Consider the following 20,571-nt stretch of genomic DNA (forward strand, 5'->3'; position numbering starts at 1 on the left):
TGACCAGATTAAAATCTGTTCATCAAGGGGCACCTGGTTGGCTCAGTCAGTAGAGCATTCAACTCTTGGGTTGTGAATTCAAGCCCTACGTTGGACATGGAATCTATTTAAAAAAAAAAAAAAATCTGTTCATCAAAAGATGCTTTAAAGAAAGTAGAAAGACATGTTAGGCACTGGGAGAATGTTGGATATAACTGACCAAAAATTAGTATCAAGAATATATAAAGAACTACTGTGAATCAGTTTAAGAGAAAGATGAGCCCAATTGAAAGATGGGCAAAAGATGGATATAGTCCTTTCATGGGAGAGGAAATAAATATGGCTAATAAATATTTAAAAAGATAGTCACAATAATTAGGGAAATGCAAATCAGGACTATAATGAGAAAATGCTTTATATCCATTCATTTGGCAAAATTAAGAAAGTTGATGGTATCAGGTATTGGAGCAACTGTAGATCAACAAAATCTCTTCTGCAATTGCAGATAGGAGTAGGAAATAGTTTTGCATTCTTTTATAAAGCCATACATTTCATATGCCTTATAATTCATTAGTTTTTCTGGATATATATCTAAGAGAAACTTCCCAAATGCCCCAGAAGATACACAAGAACGAAGATAATGGTAGAAAGACTGGGGGCAATGTAAATGTTCATCAGCAGGAAAATAGCCAAGATACATTGGTGCCTTAGTAATACAGTGGAATGATTGAGCATGCAACAATATACATGAATCTTTACTTCCTTCATGTTTTTATTTGGAAATAATAATTAATTTATTTGGAAGAATAAGAAATATGTGAAACATTTATATGCCTTTTATACAAATTTACCTTATTAACATTCTTTCCTGTTTGGTGTATGTTTTTTTGAACAATTGAGAGGAAGTTCCATATATCATAGTTCTTTTCTTTACTATTTGTTTAATTTTTTCTTTTTTTAACGATTTTAAATAGTAATCAATTTTAGAAGGCTTATACTGATCTGACTGCAAATACTTGCCTTTCTCTGGTTTGGGAAGATTTTTTTCCTATGGTTTTTTCATGGAGTTTTTAGTTTTAAATTTTATATTTGAGTCTCTGGTTACTGTAACTTTCATTTCTCTTAGTGTGTTCATGATTTTCTTCTTTTTTGTTCATGATTTTCTTTAAATTCTTAGGCCTGTTTGTGATAGAAGACAAGGATGCCAAGAAGCTAATTCCATCTTCTCATCACTGGGTCTTTGACTTTTTTTTTTTCCTTCTTCTGATTATTTTGACAATGGAGGAAGTCCCCAGGTTACCTTGCTAGTAAAACACCCAATGGATGGAAAAGTGCTAGACATCCTATCAGGTTATATAATATGTAGAGAGTCATGCTCTCTCTTTTAGATTAAGAGATATTGGTGAGATTTATTTATTTATTTATTTATTTATTTATTTTTATTTATTTATGATAGTCACAGAGAGAGAGAGAGAGAGGCAGAGACATAGGCAGAGGGAGAAACAGGCTCCATGCACTGGGAGCCCGATGTGGGATTCGATCCCGGGTCTCCAGGATCACACCCTGGGCCAAAGGCAGGCGCTAAACCGCTGCGCCACCCAGATTTAAAACTGGAAGACACATCCATGCTAGTAATCATAGTATTTGCTGGGATGCCTGGGTGGCTCAGCGGTTGAGCATTTGCCTTTAGTTCAGGGCATGATCCCGGGATTGAGTCCCACCTTGGGTTCCCATGTCTGCTTCTCCCTCTGCTCTGTCTCTGCCTCTCTGTCTGTCTCTCTCTCTCTGTCTCTAATAAATAAATAAACTCTTTAAAAAAATCATAGTATTTGCCTAGTTGGTCATTCTTAGATTTGAACACATACTTTTGATATATTTGATTAAATCAAACTTAATGACAATAGCCAAGACATACTCACTAGAAGAATTTAGGGAGAAGATAATTTAAAATATAAAACAAAATTTAATTTGTTGTTAGGGAAGATTTGTATGTAAAAACAAAAGAACACAAGAAAATGTTCTTGGAAATGCGAAACACGAGTGCCAAAATAAAAAAAAAAAAATCATTGAGCAAGCAGATAATCAAATGTTGATGTTTTAAATCAACTGATTTGGAATTTCAAGTCAAAGAAATTTCCAAATGTAAAGTGATAGAGATGAAGAATATATATAAAAGGTTTTGAAGGAAGCAATGGAAAGAGGAAGAGTATAGGAAAAAATCAAAGGGAAGAATGATTAGAGAAAAATGGCTAGGGCCAAAAGATACATGTTTTCAGAAGGAATAGGCTCAAGCCAAGTGACTAGCAGGATTATTTCAAATTGAACTAAAGGCAGGATAAAGAGAAAATCTTGTTTCCTGAGCAAAAGACAAATTACCTACTACAGACAAAGGAGAATGAGGTTAGCCTCAAGAATTTTTCCATCTACAATTCTGGATACTCACACGGAAAATCTTATTTCAGAGTGGAGGGGAGTAGGGTATATAGAATTATATTCTTAAAGGTAAGTGTCATATTATATTATTGAAGGGGGAATGCAAAATAAAGATTTCAGGTGTGCAAGAGTAGCTGCATATCCTTCATGAAGAAAGTAACCTGAAGAAGTTTTTCAGGAGAATGGAAAAGGGTAACACCTGGTAACTGGTTATATTGGAAAAAATATCTTTTAACAGGGACTCTGCATCAGATAGATCTTCATTTTATGTGGTATATCTCAGGACTAAAAGTATCTCCACTTAGTCTTCTAAATTGGCACTATGGTCTTTGAAGCCATAGGAAAGGCTGACCAGAAGCACTGACCTTGGAGAATTGAAGGAAGCTAAAAGAAAATAAAATTTTTGGCTAATCATGTTCTTATTGGAACATAAGCTCTGTGAGAGCAGGGCTTGCTTTGTTCTGTGCTGAATCTCTAGCGCTTAAATGATTGGCACATAGTAGGAGATTAAATATTTGTTAAATGAGTAAATGCTTTGATGAATCTCTTTCTTTTGGAAAGTTTGAATGCCATTGATTATTTATTGGTTTAAATTGCTGTACCAAAATTAGGATCTATGTACTTGATCATTCAAGTTACATAATGCTGCCTTTTGGTTTTTTCATCTGTAGAAATGGACAGTAGTATGTAAGAGATTTAATGAATAGTTAAAATGTCATGAGATGGACTGGGAAGGAAAGATTTGAGGAAGGATAAACAAATGCAGTATTTTTCTCATAATTATGAAGTAGCATAAGGTAACATAATTAATTGTTAAAAATGATATATCAAGGAGTTGATATATCTTAGCATATTATTTAAAGTTATAAAGTTAGTCACTAAAACTAGAAATAGTGTGGCTTCTAGCCTAAGGAGGGAGAAGAGAAGGAGAATATAACATACCCATCCACTGTGATAAGTTACTCATACAATGGGTATCAATAGTGTCTCCATTGAAAAAACAAGGAATTTTTTTTTTTTTTTTTTTTTTTTTTTTTATTTATGATAGTCATACAGAGAGAGAGAGAGAGAGGCAGAGACACAGGCAGAGGGAGAAGCAGGCTCCATGCACCGGGAGCCCGATGTGGGATTCGATCCCGGGTCTCCAGGATCGCGCCCTGGGCCAAAGGCAGGCGCTAAACCGCTGCGCCACCCAGGGATCGCTGAAAAAACAAGGAATTTATATATTAGTTTGCTACTTACCATTATTGTGGCAACCCATTAGGAGGAACTTAAAACAGAAAGGGCTAGTGGTAGATATTAGAGCTTACTTTGTACTTCAACCTGCTATTTGTATATACTACTTTTTTTTTTTTTGTAAAGATTTTATTTATTCACGAGAGACACACACACACAGAGGCAGAGATATAGGCAGAGAGAGAAGCAGGTCCCATGCAGGGAGCCTGATATGGGACTCGATCCCAGGGCTCCAGGATCACACCCTGGGCCAAAGGCCAGCGCTCAAACCCTGAGCCACCCAGGTGTCCCTGTATATACTACTACTAATGATAAAGCTAGTTTAATTGTAAAATAAAGGAAAGGAAAGAACTAATAATGTTCTGAGTATATGTGTACAGATAAATTCAAGTAATCTACACAGCAAAATTTACTTTTGACTATTTAGGTAATCCTTTCATTGAAATTTTACTTTTGTTGTATTTGAATGTGAGTCATTTAGATCCTACTGTTTCTTTCATTCTTATAAATCTTTAGTGATCAGGGAATATAATCTCAAGTGAAATTTTTTGTTTAATAACTTTTATTTCCCCATAAAAATAAGAGTTTTTAATTGCCTATAACATTGAAATGAATTTCCGAAATATGGCATTTACCTATTCTCTCAGAAAGAGATGAAAACCTGCATTTTATGTAGAATTAAGGCATAATTATAATAATTATAATTAGCTGCATTAAACAGCTTTTTTTTTTTTTAATTTTTATTTATTTATGATAGTCACAGAGAGAGAGAGAGAGAGAGGCAGAGACACAGGCAGAGGGAGAAGCAGGCTCCATGCACCGGGAGCCTGACGTGGGATTCGATCCCGGGTCTCCAGGATCGTGCCCTGGGCCAAAGGCAGGCGCCAAACCACTGCGCCACCCAGGGATCCCTAAACAGCTTTAATTTCTAGAATCTTCTATGCATTTTAGTCATATACTATTTTATATTATTAGGTATTTTGAAAGTAAATTTCAGTGCCTCATACAGTATTTTTCTAATTGGAATAATTTTGATTCTGAGGTGAGATGATAGGTCTGTCTCTGAGTAACCAGGTTTTTGTTAATATACAAGAAGTCATTTTAACAATAACTATACCTGTGATAACAGTAAGCATTTCCCTAACAGTTCTTCCTATATTTCTTTTTTTCAAGTAGAGCATTTAGTTTTATGCGTTCCCATTAATCAAGTTATAATTAGTTCTTAGAATCAGGAATGAGTCGAAGTCTGTGCTTGACTACTACCTTTCAGTAAATTTTAGGTAGGCTCCACACCCACCATGGGACTTGAATTCATGACCCTCAGAGTAAGAGTTGCATATTCTACTGACTAAGCCAGCCAGGTGTGCTGATTCTATAAACTTTTATATTGCGTATTTAAGTGACATGTTTTCTGATAAAACATTGAGTGATCTTTTAAATATTTAAGATGAAACCATATATTTTTTATTTTTATTTTTTTAAAGATTTTATTGGCAGAGACACAGGCAGAGGGAGAAGCAGGCTCCATGCAGGGAGCCTGATGTGGGACTCAATCCCAGGTCTCCAGGGTTACGCCCTGGGCTGAAGGCAGGCGCTAAACTGCTGAGCCATCCAGGGATCCCCAGATGAAATCATTTAAAGAAAAGATGATACAGTTTTAATTGTAGTAAGATTATTTTGAACTTGGTAAATATTCTTTGTAAGCCAGAGGTGGGAAAAGAGGTGCTTTAACGTTTTATAATACTGATTTTTTTTATTTTTTTCTCAGAAAAAAATTTAATATTTTTAATATTTAAATATTTATATTTAAATTTAATATTGTTGCCCCATAGTAGAGTAAAAATGGCTGTATTTTGTTCCAATGATGATAAGGAATTTACAAGTTTAGTAAATGAACTGTCTATAGTTTACTGGATTAATTACAGAACTTTCAGAGATACTTTATCCATACCTGCTGTGGTATGAACAGTCATCATTAAATTTAATGGTATTTCAGTTACTTATTTTTCCTAAGCAGCAAATAAACAATTACTACAGGAACATACGTATTTGTGTTAATATGAAATCTTTTTTAAGTTTCAGGAAGTAACTTTTTTTTCCTTTTTTTTTTTTAAAGATTTTATTTATTTATTCATGAGAGACATAGAAAGAGAGGCAGAGATACAGGCAGAGGGAGAAGCAGGCTCCTTGCAGGCAGCCGAATGTGGGACTTGATCCCGGACTCAATCCCAGGTCTTCCAGGTCATGTCCTGGGCTGAAGGCGGCGCTAAACTGCTGAGCCACTGGAGCTGCCCCTCAGGAAGTAACTTTAATTGTTGAATTATCTTTCCTGTTTACTTAGTAATTTATTTTAAAATTTTGATGTGCCGTTTCTTAATTTAGAAATTTACTTACATTGTACTCTAATTTCTGAGCGTAACTGACTTTACTGTTTCTTGGCAGAAAACTTTGTGAACTTATTGACAGATATTTCAACTCTTACACATTATACATTGAGTGCTGGTGTGTTTTTGCATTTGAAATAAGGAAATGAGAAAATATAGAATATATGATAAAAGAACTAAGAAGTAAAAAAGCTACTAGTGAGCAATTCCACTTGTGAATGAAAGTCTGTGGGCAGCCCGCGTGGCTCAGTAGTTTAGCATGGCCTTCAGCCCAGGGCGTGATCCTGGAGACCTGGAATCGAATCCTGTGTCAGACTTCCTGCAGGGAGCCTGTTTCTCCCTCTGCCTGTGTCTCTGTCTCTCTTTCTCTGTGTCTCTCATGAATAAATAAATAAAATATAAAAAAAAAAAGTCTGAATGTAGTAATTTTATTATTTTCATTTTACTGTAAATAGACCAAAATTGATCCAAAATAGAATTGCATATGGATTCCTTTGTGTGGCTTTAAGAGCCTCTGTTCCTGCATCCTCAGATCAGCCTTTTTATGTGAGAAAACTAGCATGTATCTTGTATTCTGGTCAACCTATATTACCATAAATTTAGATCCTGTATGTTACTTAACTGTGTGATTCCTTTATTCAGTCAACAGATAAATATTAAAGGTTACCATTGAGCCACTAAAGATATATAGCCTTTCCTTTGTGTACCTCAATCTACTTGGACAGACATTTAATTTCTCCTGGTGAAGTTAGATGTTTTTCAGTATTGGGGATCTTTATGTCTCTTGATGAATTCTAAGTATGTAATATATGTATTTTTTATCTTTTTTAGTATTTTATATTCTTTAATGCTATATTGTAAATGTAATTTAAGTTTTTTCAGTTTGTTGCTAGCTTATAGAAATATCTTGTATCCCGTGACTTTCATAAATTTATCTGTTCTAGTAGTTCAAATAGGATTTTCTGCCTAATAGTCACATTGTCTGTTAAAAATTGAGACCATTTTCTTTTTGATCTTTATGTTTCATTTTTGTGCAAGATTTTATTTTTCATATAGTGTGACTTAGATGTGAAATTAAGTGGAAACTCTAAAACCAAAATAAGGATACACATAAACAAGTTTATAGTGTGATGAGTGATGTTATTTTGCTGAAATCAAATCACAGCTCAAAACATGAATTAATCCTAAATTCTAAGACTTCTTAAAATCATGTTCTTACTCTTATTTGGGCATAAGCTAACATATATTATGACTATTCTCCACCATTTTTCACTCTTTGAACTTAATTCTGTTCTGTAGTACACTTTGAGATTACTTGATCTTTGATTGGTACAGATGAATTATTTATAAATTATCAGACTGCATCTACTTTTTTTCAAGCCCGAAATACTTTATAAATGCAAACTTGGGGACTGGAATCTTTTGAAGCATTTTTTTTTTTTTTTTTTATAGTGTGGTCATGCAGAGGAACAATAATGTTAAGTCTCACTTACATGGAAATGTAAGTTTAAAAAAATTGAACAGTTCATTTCCCAAATAATCATCGTCCTTTCCCTTGATGATTTTTTAAAATTTTTGAATATAAAAGAAACAGACCAAATCTGCACTGTAAAATACTTTGTCTTTTGCTTTCTTAATGCAAAATGACTGGTCATGTTTTTGGGACAGTGAGGGTCAGAAGCTTATCTCAGTATTAAAGCACTTTAATGGATCTGGACAAATGTACAGGCTTTTGAACAGCTGGGGGTTTTATCCATCTGTTACTGTCCTTGTTCTACTCTCTAGTGTGAAATTTTTCAGTTGGGTAAGCCAATCTGAGTAGATTTTATTCCTGGTAAGTGATTAATTTTCCTGAGGAATTAAATCTATTATATATTTTAGCTGTAGTCATTCTTCATCTATAATTTTGTCTTTTTTTGAAATGTGTATCTCCCCTTTTTTTAAAAAAAATAATTTACTGGTTTTAACTTTGGAGAATTTAACACTTATAAACAATTAAAAGAGAAGCTGGGCAGCCATTAAATCAACAATACCCTGTACAACATCTATGTATTTCGTATTTCTGTGGCAATATGATATTTAATATATTTGGAAGTTGTATTTTTCTAACTTTTTATTATTTTTTAAACTTTATTTTGAAGTCATTTTTAGATTTAAATAAATGTTGCAAAGATAATACAGGATGTCTCCGTATAGCTAGTTTTTCCTAATTATTGCTGTGTTACATAATCATGTCTATCCAAACTAAGATATTAACATTGGTACAGTACTGTTAACCTCAGACATTTTTCCAGATTTTCCCTCTTTTCTCACAAATGCCCTTTTCTGTTCAAGATCTGGAAAACAGGTTTTAGATTTTCTTTTTATGTCTTAATAGTCTTTAAGCTATGACAGTTCTCTGTCTCTCGTGGCTTTAATATTTTTGAAGACTGTTGGTCAGATATTTTACAAGGTGTCTTTCAGTGTCAGTTTGCCTAATGCTTTCTCATGATTAGATTGCGTTATGGGAAGAATACTGCATAAGTGGTGTGTCCTTCTCATCTGATTATATGTGACTTACTACTTGTGATATTAATTTTGATTACTTCGTTAAGGTTGTGTCTGTTTTTCTAATGTAAATATCCCTTTTCTCTCTTTTCATACTGTCTTAGAAGCAAGTCAGTATGTCCAGCCCCACACTTTAGATGAGGAAAAACAAGCCCCACCTTATGCAGGAAAGAATATTAAAGAATTTGTGAAATTTTTTTGTTGTTAATTTATTTAGCTCTTATATTTGTTCTTTTTCCTACTTCTAGAATATTCTTTTTGTCTTAGATCTATCCTACAGTTCTCTTATTTTTTAATCTGTGATTTCCAGCTCTTTTTTTTCTGCTTTGTAATTTGAGATAATTCTTGGACTTAATACTCTACTCCTTAGGTGAGACAATGACCATTTTCCCCTTTAATTCATGTTCTGAAATTTTCAATTCAAAGGTCAAATTTTTAAACTAGACAAAAGGTGTTTGTTGCATTTCGGTCCCAAGTGACTGCCTGCCTTTTCTCTCTCTCTCTCTTCCCCCTCTCCCCTCTCCCTCCCCCCCTCCCTGCTAGGTACTCATTATCTCCTTCAGCATTTCTGTTTTATTGTGCTTATATTCCTAGTGCTTATTCTCATTTTCTTTCTGGATGGTGTGGCTTCTTAGATACATAGTTGCTTTTTCCCTTGTGGCTTATTTGGTCTCAGGTCTGGTTATTGAAATACTGCTAATAGTAATAAACCAACCAGTGATTAAAAGGAAGTAAGTAATTTACTTGTAATTTTTTTTTTTTTTTTATTTACTTGTAATGTTAAGGGTAAGCTGTTGGCCCCTCTGAGGACACTGAAGAAAATTTTGTTTTCTAGGTAGAGAACTCTTAGCTCATCCATTATACTCTGTCAAAAAGACATGGGTTGGCAAGTAAACTACCTCCTGGAGCGCATCTCCACAGGCCAGGTTCTGGGTGTGGGCCTTAGGATCATTTGTTTGGTCTCCAGTGTCTGCTCAGTTCAAAGTGGGAAAGAAGCCCTATACCAGAGACTCAAAAGCCCTCAAATCTCTGAATCTGCCAGGTTGAGGCCTAGCTCTGTTAATGGAAAATGAGAGAAGGAGGGGTCCCACTGTACATTATTTGAATTGTCAATTATTATAGAATTCTGAGTCCATTTGGAAAGTTTGTACCCTAGAGAGTATATATGTTTAAAGTGCCTTCTTCTGACATATCACTAAGTCCTTCAGCTGTTACTGGACCATGGCTCCGTTTGTATAATTCAAGTTTCCTTTCTCCTTGTGTTAACTTCCCAACAACACACCAGTACATGTAATTTATGATGTCAGCTGTGTAATGAGTATCTCCTTTTAGATAGCACAAAAAGTTAGGATAGCTCCATATTGCTTAGTCTCATATTTCTAGTGGTCTGTAGTTGACAGCATGCCCATAGATGTCTCATTATATTTAAATATTTATTTAAGATTAATAGTGTCAGGTGCAGTTCTAGATCTGGTTAACATAAGTTGTCTTAAAGCCAAGGTATTGACCATTTTTAGGAAGACCTGAGTTTTGTTAATGGACATTTACTATGCTGAGGACTTCCAAATTTGTATACCCACCCTGGGTCTTTCCTTCTATCTCCAAACTCCTATCTATATCCAATTGCCTATTTGACATCTTCTCAGCTGTCTAATAAGCATCTCAAATCTAATGTAATTCCCCTGTTTCTTTGCCTGCCCCAAACCTTCTCTATGTACATAGTACCACTGCCCTTCCAGTTATGGGACTCGGTCTTGAACCTTCTCTTTCTTACTCTATATCTAATTAGTTAATATATCTGTAAGTATGTATTGTTGGTTCTGCTTTCAAAATGTATCCCGAATCCAAGCTCTTCACTAGCTGTGGATTTGTTATCTCCATTTAAGGGCTATTATTATTATACTGAATTATTACTGTGCTAGCCCTTACTGGCCTTCCCATTCTCACCTTTGCTCCTCTCTACACTTAGTTACCAGCGAAACAGCCCCTAAGAGATCCTTTTATGACATGTGAGATTGGACTGTTAGTTTTTTTCATTCTTGACAGTGTTAATATCAAAGTATTGCTAACCTCAAAATACTCAGAAAATATTCCCCTGTTTTCTAGTCTTTGGAATAGTTGGTGTTAGGTTTAGAGTGATCATTTGTAGGGCAGTTAATTAAATATACATCTAAAACCATGTAAGCCTGGGGGCTCTTGGCTGGCTCAATTGGAAGAGCATGTGGCTTTTGGTCTCGGGGTCTTGAGTTTGAGCCCCATGTTGGGTATAGAGATTACATACATGCATACATAGATAGATACATAAACAAAAACATGTGAGTGAGCCTGGTGGATTTTTGTGGAGGGGGTAGATTTTTAATTGTTGGTTAATGTTCTTTAGTTATTACAGATCTCTTCAGGTTTTCTATTTATTCTGGAGTTTGGTTTGGTAAATTGTATGTAGGTAAATTATATTTTTGGGAAGTTTAAGTTTTTTTGCATATTGACATGAATAGTATTATTTTTTAGTCTTCATGATATTAAATGCATCTTATTTTAAAATCAGTCTTCCCAGAGATTTTTTTATTGTTAGGTTTTTTTTTCCTCCAAACACTGGCTTTTCCCCCCAAACACCAATTTTTATTCTCTTTGGTTCTCTTCATTCTTGTTTTCTGTTTCATTATTTTCTGCTGCTATCATATTTCATTCCTCCTACTTTTGGGGACTTATTACTTATTTCCTAACATACTGAGTTGGATAATGAACTCATTAATTTTTTTTTAAATTCTGCATATGTGAATTTCTAAGTGTTCAATGCTTAGACTAAGCATTTTCATTATTGTACTGATGTAAAATTTTTGAATTTCCATTATGATTTTTTGGAAGACTTTTAGAAGTGTGTTTTTAGAATTTCCAAATATGAGTAAAGCGTTTTGTTTATGTTTTGCTTCAAAAACTGATGTCAGAAAATGTGATGTTTCATGACATGGACTTTTTGGTATTTATTGAGATTTATTTGCTTTCTGCTGTGGTGTATAGTCACCACTTTTGTGGTGATTCAGTGTATACGCTATAATTGCCTCAGTTTTCTGTATTATGTATATATTTAGTCTGTATTTTTATTAATAATCTGCTTTACCAATTACTTAGAGAAATGTGTTAAATTCTTTTGCTATAATGAGAAGCCTGTCAAATTTTCTTTATAAAATTCTGACAACTTCTAATATAATGTAAAGTTTTTTTAGTTTAATATTGTCACAGCTTATTTTTAAAATGTCTGTTACTTAGTATGTAGTGACCATTTTATCTCCCAACAATGGTTTTTGCCATCATTTTTGTCTGGTGTTAATATAGTTGTATCAGCTTTTATTTGGTTTGTGTTGTCCTGTGTCTTTTCATTACTTTTAACTTTGTGTCCTTATTTATGTTTTAGTTTGTCTTCTTACAAAACATGTGTAACTGGATTTTTGAAGCATCTGAACGGTTATGTTTTCATTGATGAACATATATTTTTTGATGCTTGATATAAATGTGTATTTCTCCTGTCTTTATCTGTCTTTATTTTGTATTTTCTAATTAAATCTAAATCATTCAAGCTATCCCCCCACCATCTGTTCTATTGGATTGATGTTTTTTATTTTCCTCTTTTTCTGTCCACTGAGTTAGAAGTTATGCATTACATACATAGATTTATTATAATACATGTGTAATTTATATATTTTGAATTTGATTCAGTTAAAGTGCATAGTTGATCACCATTCAAACGGAAATAGCATCTCTAACTTCTGTTAAAATAACACGATTCTCATTGATCCAGCTGATCATCTCCCTTTGTGTTAAATTTCTCTTTGTTTAACTTAAATAGAGCCTTTTTTTTTTCTTTTGTACTTTTGGGGCTCTTCATGGAGTTAATGAATTTCTCTAGTTTTTTATATCTGGCTAATTAAAGCAGGCTTCAGAATTTTTATTTGTTTAAACTCTATTGTTTATTTGTTTAAACTCTAATGTTTATTTGTTTAGAACTATTTCTTTCAGTTTAGAACTGAATTTTATGTTTAGGTTGGTTTTTTTAAAAGCTTTAGGGCCTTTATGAAATTAGAGTACAGCTTCCTGGTACCAAATTCTCTTTTTGTTTTTCTTATGTTGTTGGATTTTGTTTTTATCTTTTTGAAATGTGATTAATTAGCTAGCTTTGTGTCTGCTTTCATTTTGTTTTATTTAATTTTAGAGTATCCCACTGATGTGTATATGAATTATTTATTTGTAGTTATCTTGTAGCAGAGCATTTGTTTTATTAGCTTTCTATATAAAATACTGTTCTCCAAGTTCTAGGAGTAAATTAAAATAAAAAAGACAGGAATTTAGCAACAAAGAACTTAAAAAGTTCTCTTTGGAATTTAAAATACAGTTGTCTGATGCTGTCACAGGATGGGAAACTAATTTGACCATTTACAATGTATATTCATATTTATTATAGAACATGCATTACTCATGGAAAAATAAAGTAGGCGTGGTGTAAACAAAAAGAGCCTCATAATTTGTTTAAACACAGGTGGTTTTCAAAGTATATTCTCTGGGCTAGCAGTGTGTGGATCACCTTTGAACTTGTTAGCAATACAGACTTACAGGTTCAGCTTCATGAAACATTTGGGGCCGGGTGGTCTGTGTTTCCATAAGTTTTCCCTGTGATTCTGATGCTTGCTAAAATTTGAGAACGGAGTTACAAATTAAAATAAGATGTTGCAAACTAACTCACATGATGTATTTCTTTGATAGGCATGCCCAATGCTGGTCATCATTTTTTCACAGACAGAAATAATATAGATGAATATTTGGTTAATAAACATGGTGAAAACAACACTCAGGTTAACTTTGGTTCAAGGGATTGAAAAAGTTATAATATGAATGTGAGAATATGGTATAGAAGTTTGTGATTCAAAATATTTTGTAATTAACACTAGAATCTTAATGTAATACAACTTTAATGCAATTTAGTACAACTCTTTTCCTTTCCTCCTAACCCTACCTAGCCAGTAGTTTTCAAATTGCTTACAGAGGCCTTTTCTTCTATTTGATACCTCATCATTAAAAACTGATTGAAAGGACTAAAGAGACATTCATAGTCTCACCTTAAACAAAATCTCATGGGAAGGTAGGGCTGTGGAGAGGGCCATACTCTCCTGAAATAGGTCTTTGTGTTTGGATTTCTTTATTTTAAAATGTTTTGTGTAATCATCCCTCTATGGTGTTTACAGGTAGTAGTAAATCTTTTTTAATTACTCAAATTAGTATTTAAAGAACTTTTTATGAAGATGGTTTGCATTATAGTACAAATATAATTTTTAAATAATGATAATATTTTATTAAAAATTCTTTGTGTTTTTCTTTCAGGAGAGAAATAGAAACAAACAATAACCATATGAAGATGTCCTGTTAGAATTACAACACTAATGATGTAGACTCTGGAAATGCCTAATAAGTCAAAGAAGACGTTATTAAAGCTTTTTTTCTGCTTAAGGTGACATCTTTGAACTCTAACACAGAATTGACTCTTCTTGTAATGGTTTTCATCAGCGCATCTGCCCTTATACTCTCACCAAACACACTTGAGAACTGTAACTTCGTCAAGCACTTTCTGTCCTGAAGCTTTTACCAGTATCTGCTGTCTTTTGTAATTATGCATCCTAGCTAAGGCACAGAAGACTGAATGAATGCAAGGATTCATTAACTCTTTGAATTTGTTAAATACTAACAGTTAACCATTAGAAGTGGTTCAATGATGTAAGAGTCACACTGCTTCAACTTTTTCTTTGTTGTAGTTTTTAAATTGTCAATTTTTAGCTATTTGACAGATTAAAAGCAAAATAATCATGCCATATTTAGTCCTGGAGTTCAAGTCTAAATGTTTATGTGAAAAATTATTGTAGTAAACTTTTAATATGGCAAAGCAACCTTAAGCTCTATTTTAGCCAAATGAAACATAATCTGAAATTATATTAGAACATTTCCCTTGTCTTCAAACTGTTTGGTGTAACAGAATATTGATATGCAGCTTGGTGGATTTCACCAATTAATGCACATTCTTCTCCCCTCCTTCCCCCAATAATATGTATACTGAAAAATGTGCATTTGTCTGAGGAATTATTTTGTTTGCTACCACTTAATGAATCTCAAAATTTTGAGTAAATGTACCTCAGTCTAATCAGACTTTTTATGACCTTTATAACTACATTTAAAACCCTTAATTCCTATTTCTGGGTGTTTGCGAGCCTGATTGCTATCATGAAGTAAAAATTTATTACTCTAGGTATTCACTAGCTAAATAAACATAGTTCTTGTTTAGCAAGCATATACTGTTCCTCAACTCTTTTCTCCAGCTTTTGCAGTGTCCTGGCATCCTTAAAATACTTTGAAAATATGGCCTTGATCCATGGATTAAATCAGTATCTAAGTGAATGTGTTGATGTTTTATTGATCAGATCTATATAAATGGGAATACAGCATATATCTGGGTATTCTTATAGTTATCTTTTTAACATCTTATTTTTTTCATTAATTACATATCAACATTAATTTTGTAACTTGAAACAAATTGATTTTGTATAATTAAATGTGTCAAGCATCTGTATTAACTGATTTGATGGCATAAGGTTATGAAGATAATGTACTGCCCCTTATATTACTGTTCCAAAAGGAGAAGACTATGTAGAAAGATACATTAAGGGTGAAAATAGCAATATAGTAGATGTGAATACCTTGATGTTTTGCATTACTCCATTTATGTTTACATCATGTTTAGAAATGTTTTCATTTACTATGGTCTTTGGTCACTTCAATTCAAAAATTTAGTGACAGATATTTCTTTGAGGCTTTCATTTATATAATTTTTTTGTACAATGTTTTCTTAAATGTACAAATACTGTATTCAAGTGGAAAAAAAGGTACAGTATTTGTCGATAATCGTAGCTACTTCACAGTTCTTTGGTAGTCCCAGTGTAGTTATATCAGTGTTTACTGAAGGGAACATCAAAATGTTGATGGTATATTACAGAATAAAGACTTTCTTAAAGGAAAATTGCACCTATTTTACCTTTTTACGAGTAAGCCATGAAATCTTGTAACATGTCTCTTAACTATTTATAATGAAAATTGGCATTTGGGTATATAGTCACCATCGCAATGTTCTATATCCCTGAGATTATATAGGTAGGACATGTCAAAGATGACTCTTGTCACTCTGGAGGTCCTATTAGACAAAACTGTAAAGGGGTGACCTTGTAGGAAGGGTCTGAGTCCTCTCTCTGAGGTTCTCTTTTTCTTGGTGCTTTATTAGCAACTCTGAATATTTTTATAAAACTAGTTACACTATAAGTGGATTCAAACTTGTTTAATTTACATTAGGTTTCTATGTAAGAAGTGTCACTCACTCAGCAAGCAGGCTGATTGCAGTAGCAGACTCCAATGTTAGATGTAATTGAGTAGTCTATTCATGGTGAGGAGTACATCCCAGTGCCTTTAACCTGGATTTCTATTAAGTGAAATGGGTGCAGCATTCCTTTGGGAAGAAAAAAACACAAAAACCTTTATCTTTTCAAAATTGGTAATTTTTTTCTCGTTTAATTTTTCTTCAGAGCACCTACCTTCTCTTCCTCTTTGGTCTGTAAATGTATGGCAAAAAGTTTTTTCTCTAAGTGAAATTATTGCAGATTGTCTCAATAGCACAACTAACTAAATATTTCTTAACTTTGGGACCAAAAGGGAGAGAACCTGGGCTCTGCAGCAGGAGACATATCATCACATGTTGGAATAATCACAAATTAAGACATTACTGGCCCAGTAAATTTCTTGCTTAATATTTTTCCAAGATCTGGTTTGAATGTTTCTTATTAAAGTTATCTTATGTGGGTATTTTATTTTGAAAGGTATTATAGTTTGTATATTTAACAGTAAGGGGGAAAATGTAACCAAAATTAGTATTCTTTCTCTATACATATTGGTACTTGAAGATTTCTTTCAGAAGAAACCCCAGCCTTTTCCTAATTTCAGTACTTAATTCCTCATTTTAACTCGAGTGATCTTTCTAATTCAAAAGCTGTGTTCTTTTTGAATACCATGCATGGGGGTTAAGCTGATGTTAAAACAGTTTGCAATAAAAAAGAGTCAGCTTACGTCATTTAATCATTTCAAGTGCATTCTGCATCCTATAAAAATAAGTTTGAAAAATTTAAGAGAATTGTGTTTTCATTAAGTTTTGCATATCTTTTGTTATGCCATGTAAATTCCCTTCTTTTTCGTATGATTAAAGAAAGGTTATGATAAAATGATTAGTTCATTTACATTCACTTGTAGCAATTACATGAGAATTTGAATTTTGTCGTGTTTGGGTTTGTTCATTCCTGTGAATGATGGTACAGTTAGGTGAGATTTTCTGTTATGGTACCCAAACTCACCATTTGGTCCTCTTTAATCTTTGAGGGTTTCAATAAAAATTGTTCACTCATATCTGTGTTTTTTTCCATTTTATCTTCAAAAATATGTATTGCCTGCCAGAAAATCTAATATTTCTGTCTGTCCTATTACGGATTTCCTGATTGACGTTTCTCTCGAATACAAATAGATTGTATTGCTTGTTTTAGTTGGCCATTTAAATTAAGTGGGGGGAATTAAAGAGAGTTTATCCTAATCTTTACCCGCCCCAGTGAGCTTATTGAATTACATGCTCTTAATACTAAACTTAGAGCAAAAGAGAAAGAGGCCTATTTGTTTTCATGTAATAGGAGGAAGTGGTGGTACCAGCTGTCTAATAACCCTAATCCTCCGATCTTGGTACCAAGGAATGCTTTTCTAACAGTCTGTATTTTATCCTTTGGGATAGATAGAGCTTATGTAGATCGTGATGAATCTGGTTGGTGCATTGATTCTTGGCTGGGCTCTTTATCTAAGGTACTTGTTCTGACAGGGGAAATCAGAGTTTAGTTTTGTGCTGTCAAAACTTTCCAGATGCATACGGCATTGTTGGCATGTGGTTAGGGCACGGTTTTACAGAATCACCCCAGGTGTCCCACACTGGCAGCGTCAAAAACCTCCTTTTTACTGGTCATTTCCTAAAGGGAGGGTTTGCATCTCATCAGCATATTTATATTTGTTTATAAATACTGCACTAAGTTCAGAATTTGTTTTGTAATTTGAGTTACATGTAGAGCATTGGACTAAATGTAAATGAAAAGCTTTTTGTAAAACTTAGGATGAAAAGAAGATAGAAGTGTGAAATTCATAACACTGATGGCTTCCTCATCCCTGCCACCCCCTTGCTCATCAAAAGAATACCCCTTACATAGAACACAGGGATGTAGATATTTGAATGTCATTTAAGAACATTATTGGCTCTATCTGACCTATCTGTAATCAGAATGGAATTATCGAATAGGGGAACTTCTTTGAATTGAAAGTTAAAAGACCAGACTTTGAGTTACTTCTAAGTGGCAGATTGAGCAAATTTTCTGTTTTAGTGCACTTACCAAGAGATTGGTGTAGAATGCATCCAAGGTTCTTTGCAATTCTGAAGTTTTATAACTGATGATTTAAGTAACTTTGTAGGCTATAACTTAATTCTAGCAATGGTGAGTGTTAGGATCTTTTGAAGATGTTTGGAAACCAATATAATTTTTTGATAGTCATCCTTTATTTTCAGAATATAAGTAATGAGTACCCCAAATTAGATTTTATTCATGATGTTTGATAGAAATATGACCACTGCTTCCCTTCTGTGAATTTTAAAGTTCAGCGGTATGGAATCCCCCATCTTTGCCGTAGTATTGTTTAAAAGAGACGAGAATGAGTTCCAAAGAAATCCAAGAGTTTTGTTTTTTCATTATACTGCCATTTTACATTATCCTTATAGATTTTTTAATAACACTATATAGAATAGTTTCACAAAAAATTGGGATGATGGTACAGAGCTCTCATATACCTTGCACCCAGCTTTTCCTATTAAAATCTTACATTAGTATGGTACATTTGTTACAATTAATAGGCCAGTTTTGATGATACATTATTATCACACTTTTGAGTAATGTCCATTTTCTAGTCCAGGATGCTATCAAGCATATAGCACATGACTTTTTAAATTGCCATGTCCTCTTGGCTGTGGTGGTTTCTCAGACTTGTTTTTGATGATCTTGACAGTATGAAGTACTGGTGAGATATTTTGTAGAATGTTTCTCTGGAATTTTATCTTGTGATTTTCTTAGGATTAGACTGAGGTTATGAGTTTTGGGAAGGAGCACCTAATAGGGAAATTACAATTTCCATTATATCATATCAAATATGCATAGCCCCAGCATATGCTTGTTGATGTTGACCTTGGTCACCTGGCTCAGGTAGTCTTGGGTTTCTCCATTGCAAAGCCACTCTTTTCCTCCTTGCTGTACTGTGCTAAAGAATCACAGCCCACACTTGAATGGGCAGTTGTACTCCCCTTATCCTTGTATTTTTGAAGAGAAATATAAGAATATGTCTTATTATTACTTAGCCTCATCCCGGCAGGCTGTGACAATATTTTCCTTTTTGCTTGTATCTTTTTAGAGCTTTTTCCCCTTTCTCCTTTTTTCAACAGAACAGTTGTGCATTGGAGGAATTCTAACGGAGACTCATACCAACTCTCCGAGTTCTACATATGTGTATAGAGTGAGAATTTTAACAAACAGATTGGAGAAGATGTATTAATAAAGGAGATTTAGATGATGGCAAAATATCTTGATCTTATGTGCATAGGTAAGAACAGATGTTCAAATCTGAACAAATTGAAATTTGGCTGGGTTGAAAGCCCTGAGTTAGGAGCTAAACAGGTTACAGTGGTTCTTTCCTTAAAAAAAAAAAAAAAAAGATGATTTAAATAGTTTGGAATCTTTTGAAATACTGAGGCTGCTGCATAATATTTTGGCAAAGAGCATGGACTTTGGAGGCCCACAGACCTGTCCTTGAATTCTGGGTCCACTAACTAGATCCAAGCCTAGATTTCATCAATTAAAAGTTAAAAATAAAGGAATGAAGAGATCCTTTTTCAGGAAGATTAAATGAGGTAACATTCAGAAAGTATTTAACCCAATCCCTGGACCTGTGGCAGAGATGTTAACTGTTCTATCTTTTATTTAAAATTTAGACATTTAGGGGAATTTAGAATTTATTTGATTGCCATTGAAGATTTCTCAGGGTAATCTTCACTATTTACATGAAGTTTAGAGGTTGTAGAAAGTGATTAATTCATAATGTTCTATCATTGAGTTCCTAGAGAACAGTCACTTCCTGAATAAAGCTTAAATTATCATTTATCTTTATTTTGCCAGCTTTTGGTGTCCAGAGTTTTAACTGTCAGCCATGCTCTTTCTAAATAAGTAAAATGTAACAACATTGAACTAGTTTATCTGGTAGAGTGGAGCAGATGGCAGAACCAAAGGTGAATTAGACCAAAAGGAAAGCAAATATGGTGAATTAGACCAAAAGGAAAGCAAATATGGGGGAATAACATAAAACCTATAAACAATAGAAGAAAATTGAAGCCAAAGATGAAAATTAGATCCTAAGAAGAAATTTTTTACTTTGTTACAAACTCTCCTTAATATTGATACCATTTAAGTACATTGGAATCCAATGACAAAGCTAAAACAATTTATTAATGATTTTGATGTCCTTTATTCAAGGGAAAATCCACGGATTGCGGAGCAGAGTGTGGGGGGGAGGGGGAAGTACAGCACCTTGCAAGCAGTGCTTCCTGAGGGATTTTGGGCAAGAATGCTACAAGAGACCATGGGGAAACAGGTCATGCCTGGTTAGCAGGTCCTTTTTTCTAATGGGTAAGATGAACTAGCTAAGGCTGAGCTGGAGGACTGTGATTGGTGTGTTAGGTTTCCTTGATAGGTGTTTCAGGTATGAATGCAGGCTGATTTGGGTTCAGTTTCCTGACCACCTGGCCAGTGGGGCACATCCATCTTGTGGGTGCCAATATACAAATTAA

At 33.8% G+C, this 20,571-nt stretch overlaps 1 protein-coding gene across 10 annotated transcripts in view; it reads left to right on the plus strand.

Moving 5' to 3' along the window:
- The window catches only part of YTHDF3 (YTH N6-methyladenosine RNA binding protein 3), a 40,069-nt gene extending 23,011 nt beyond the window's left edge, over nucleotides 1-17,058 (plus strand). For all 10 annotated transcript variants that reach the window (XM_025477837.3, XM_025477836.3, XM_049103717.1 and 7 more), the window contains one exon: nucleotides 13,950-17,058. In XM_025477837.3, coding sequence (XP_025333622.1) covers nucleotides 13,950-13,973 — 24 coding nt within the window. In that variant the 3' untranslated portion in view covers nucleotides 13,974-17,058. The remainder of the gene's footprint in view (nucleotides 1-13,949) is intronic.
- Nucleotides 17,059-20,571: the final 3,513 nt, after the last annotated feature.

This window comes from Canis lupus, chromosome 29, assembly GCF_003254725.2.
Source record: "Canis lupus dingo isolate Sandy chromosome 29, ASM325472v2, whole genome shotgun sequence".
Classification (NCBI taxonomy): domain Eukaryota; kingdom Metazoa; phylum Chordata; class Mammalia; order Carnivora; family Canidae; genus Canis; species Canis lupus.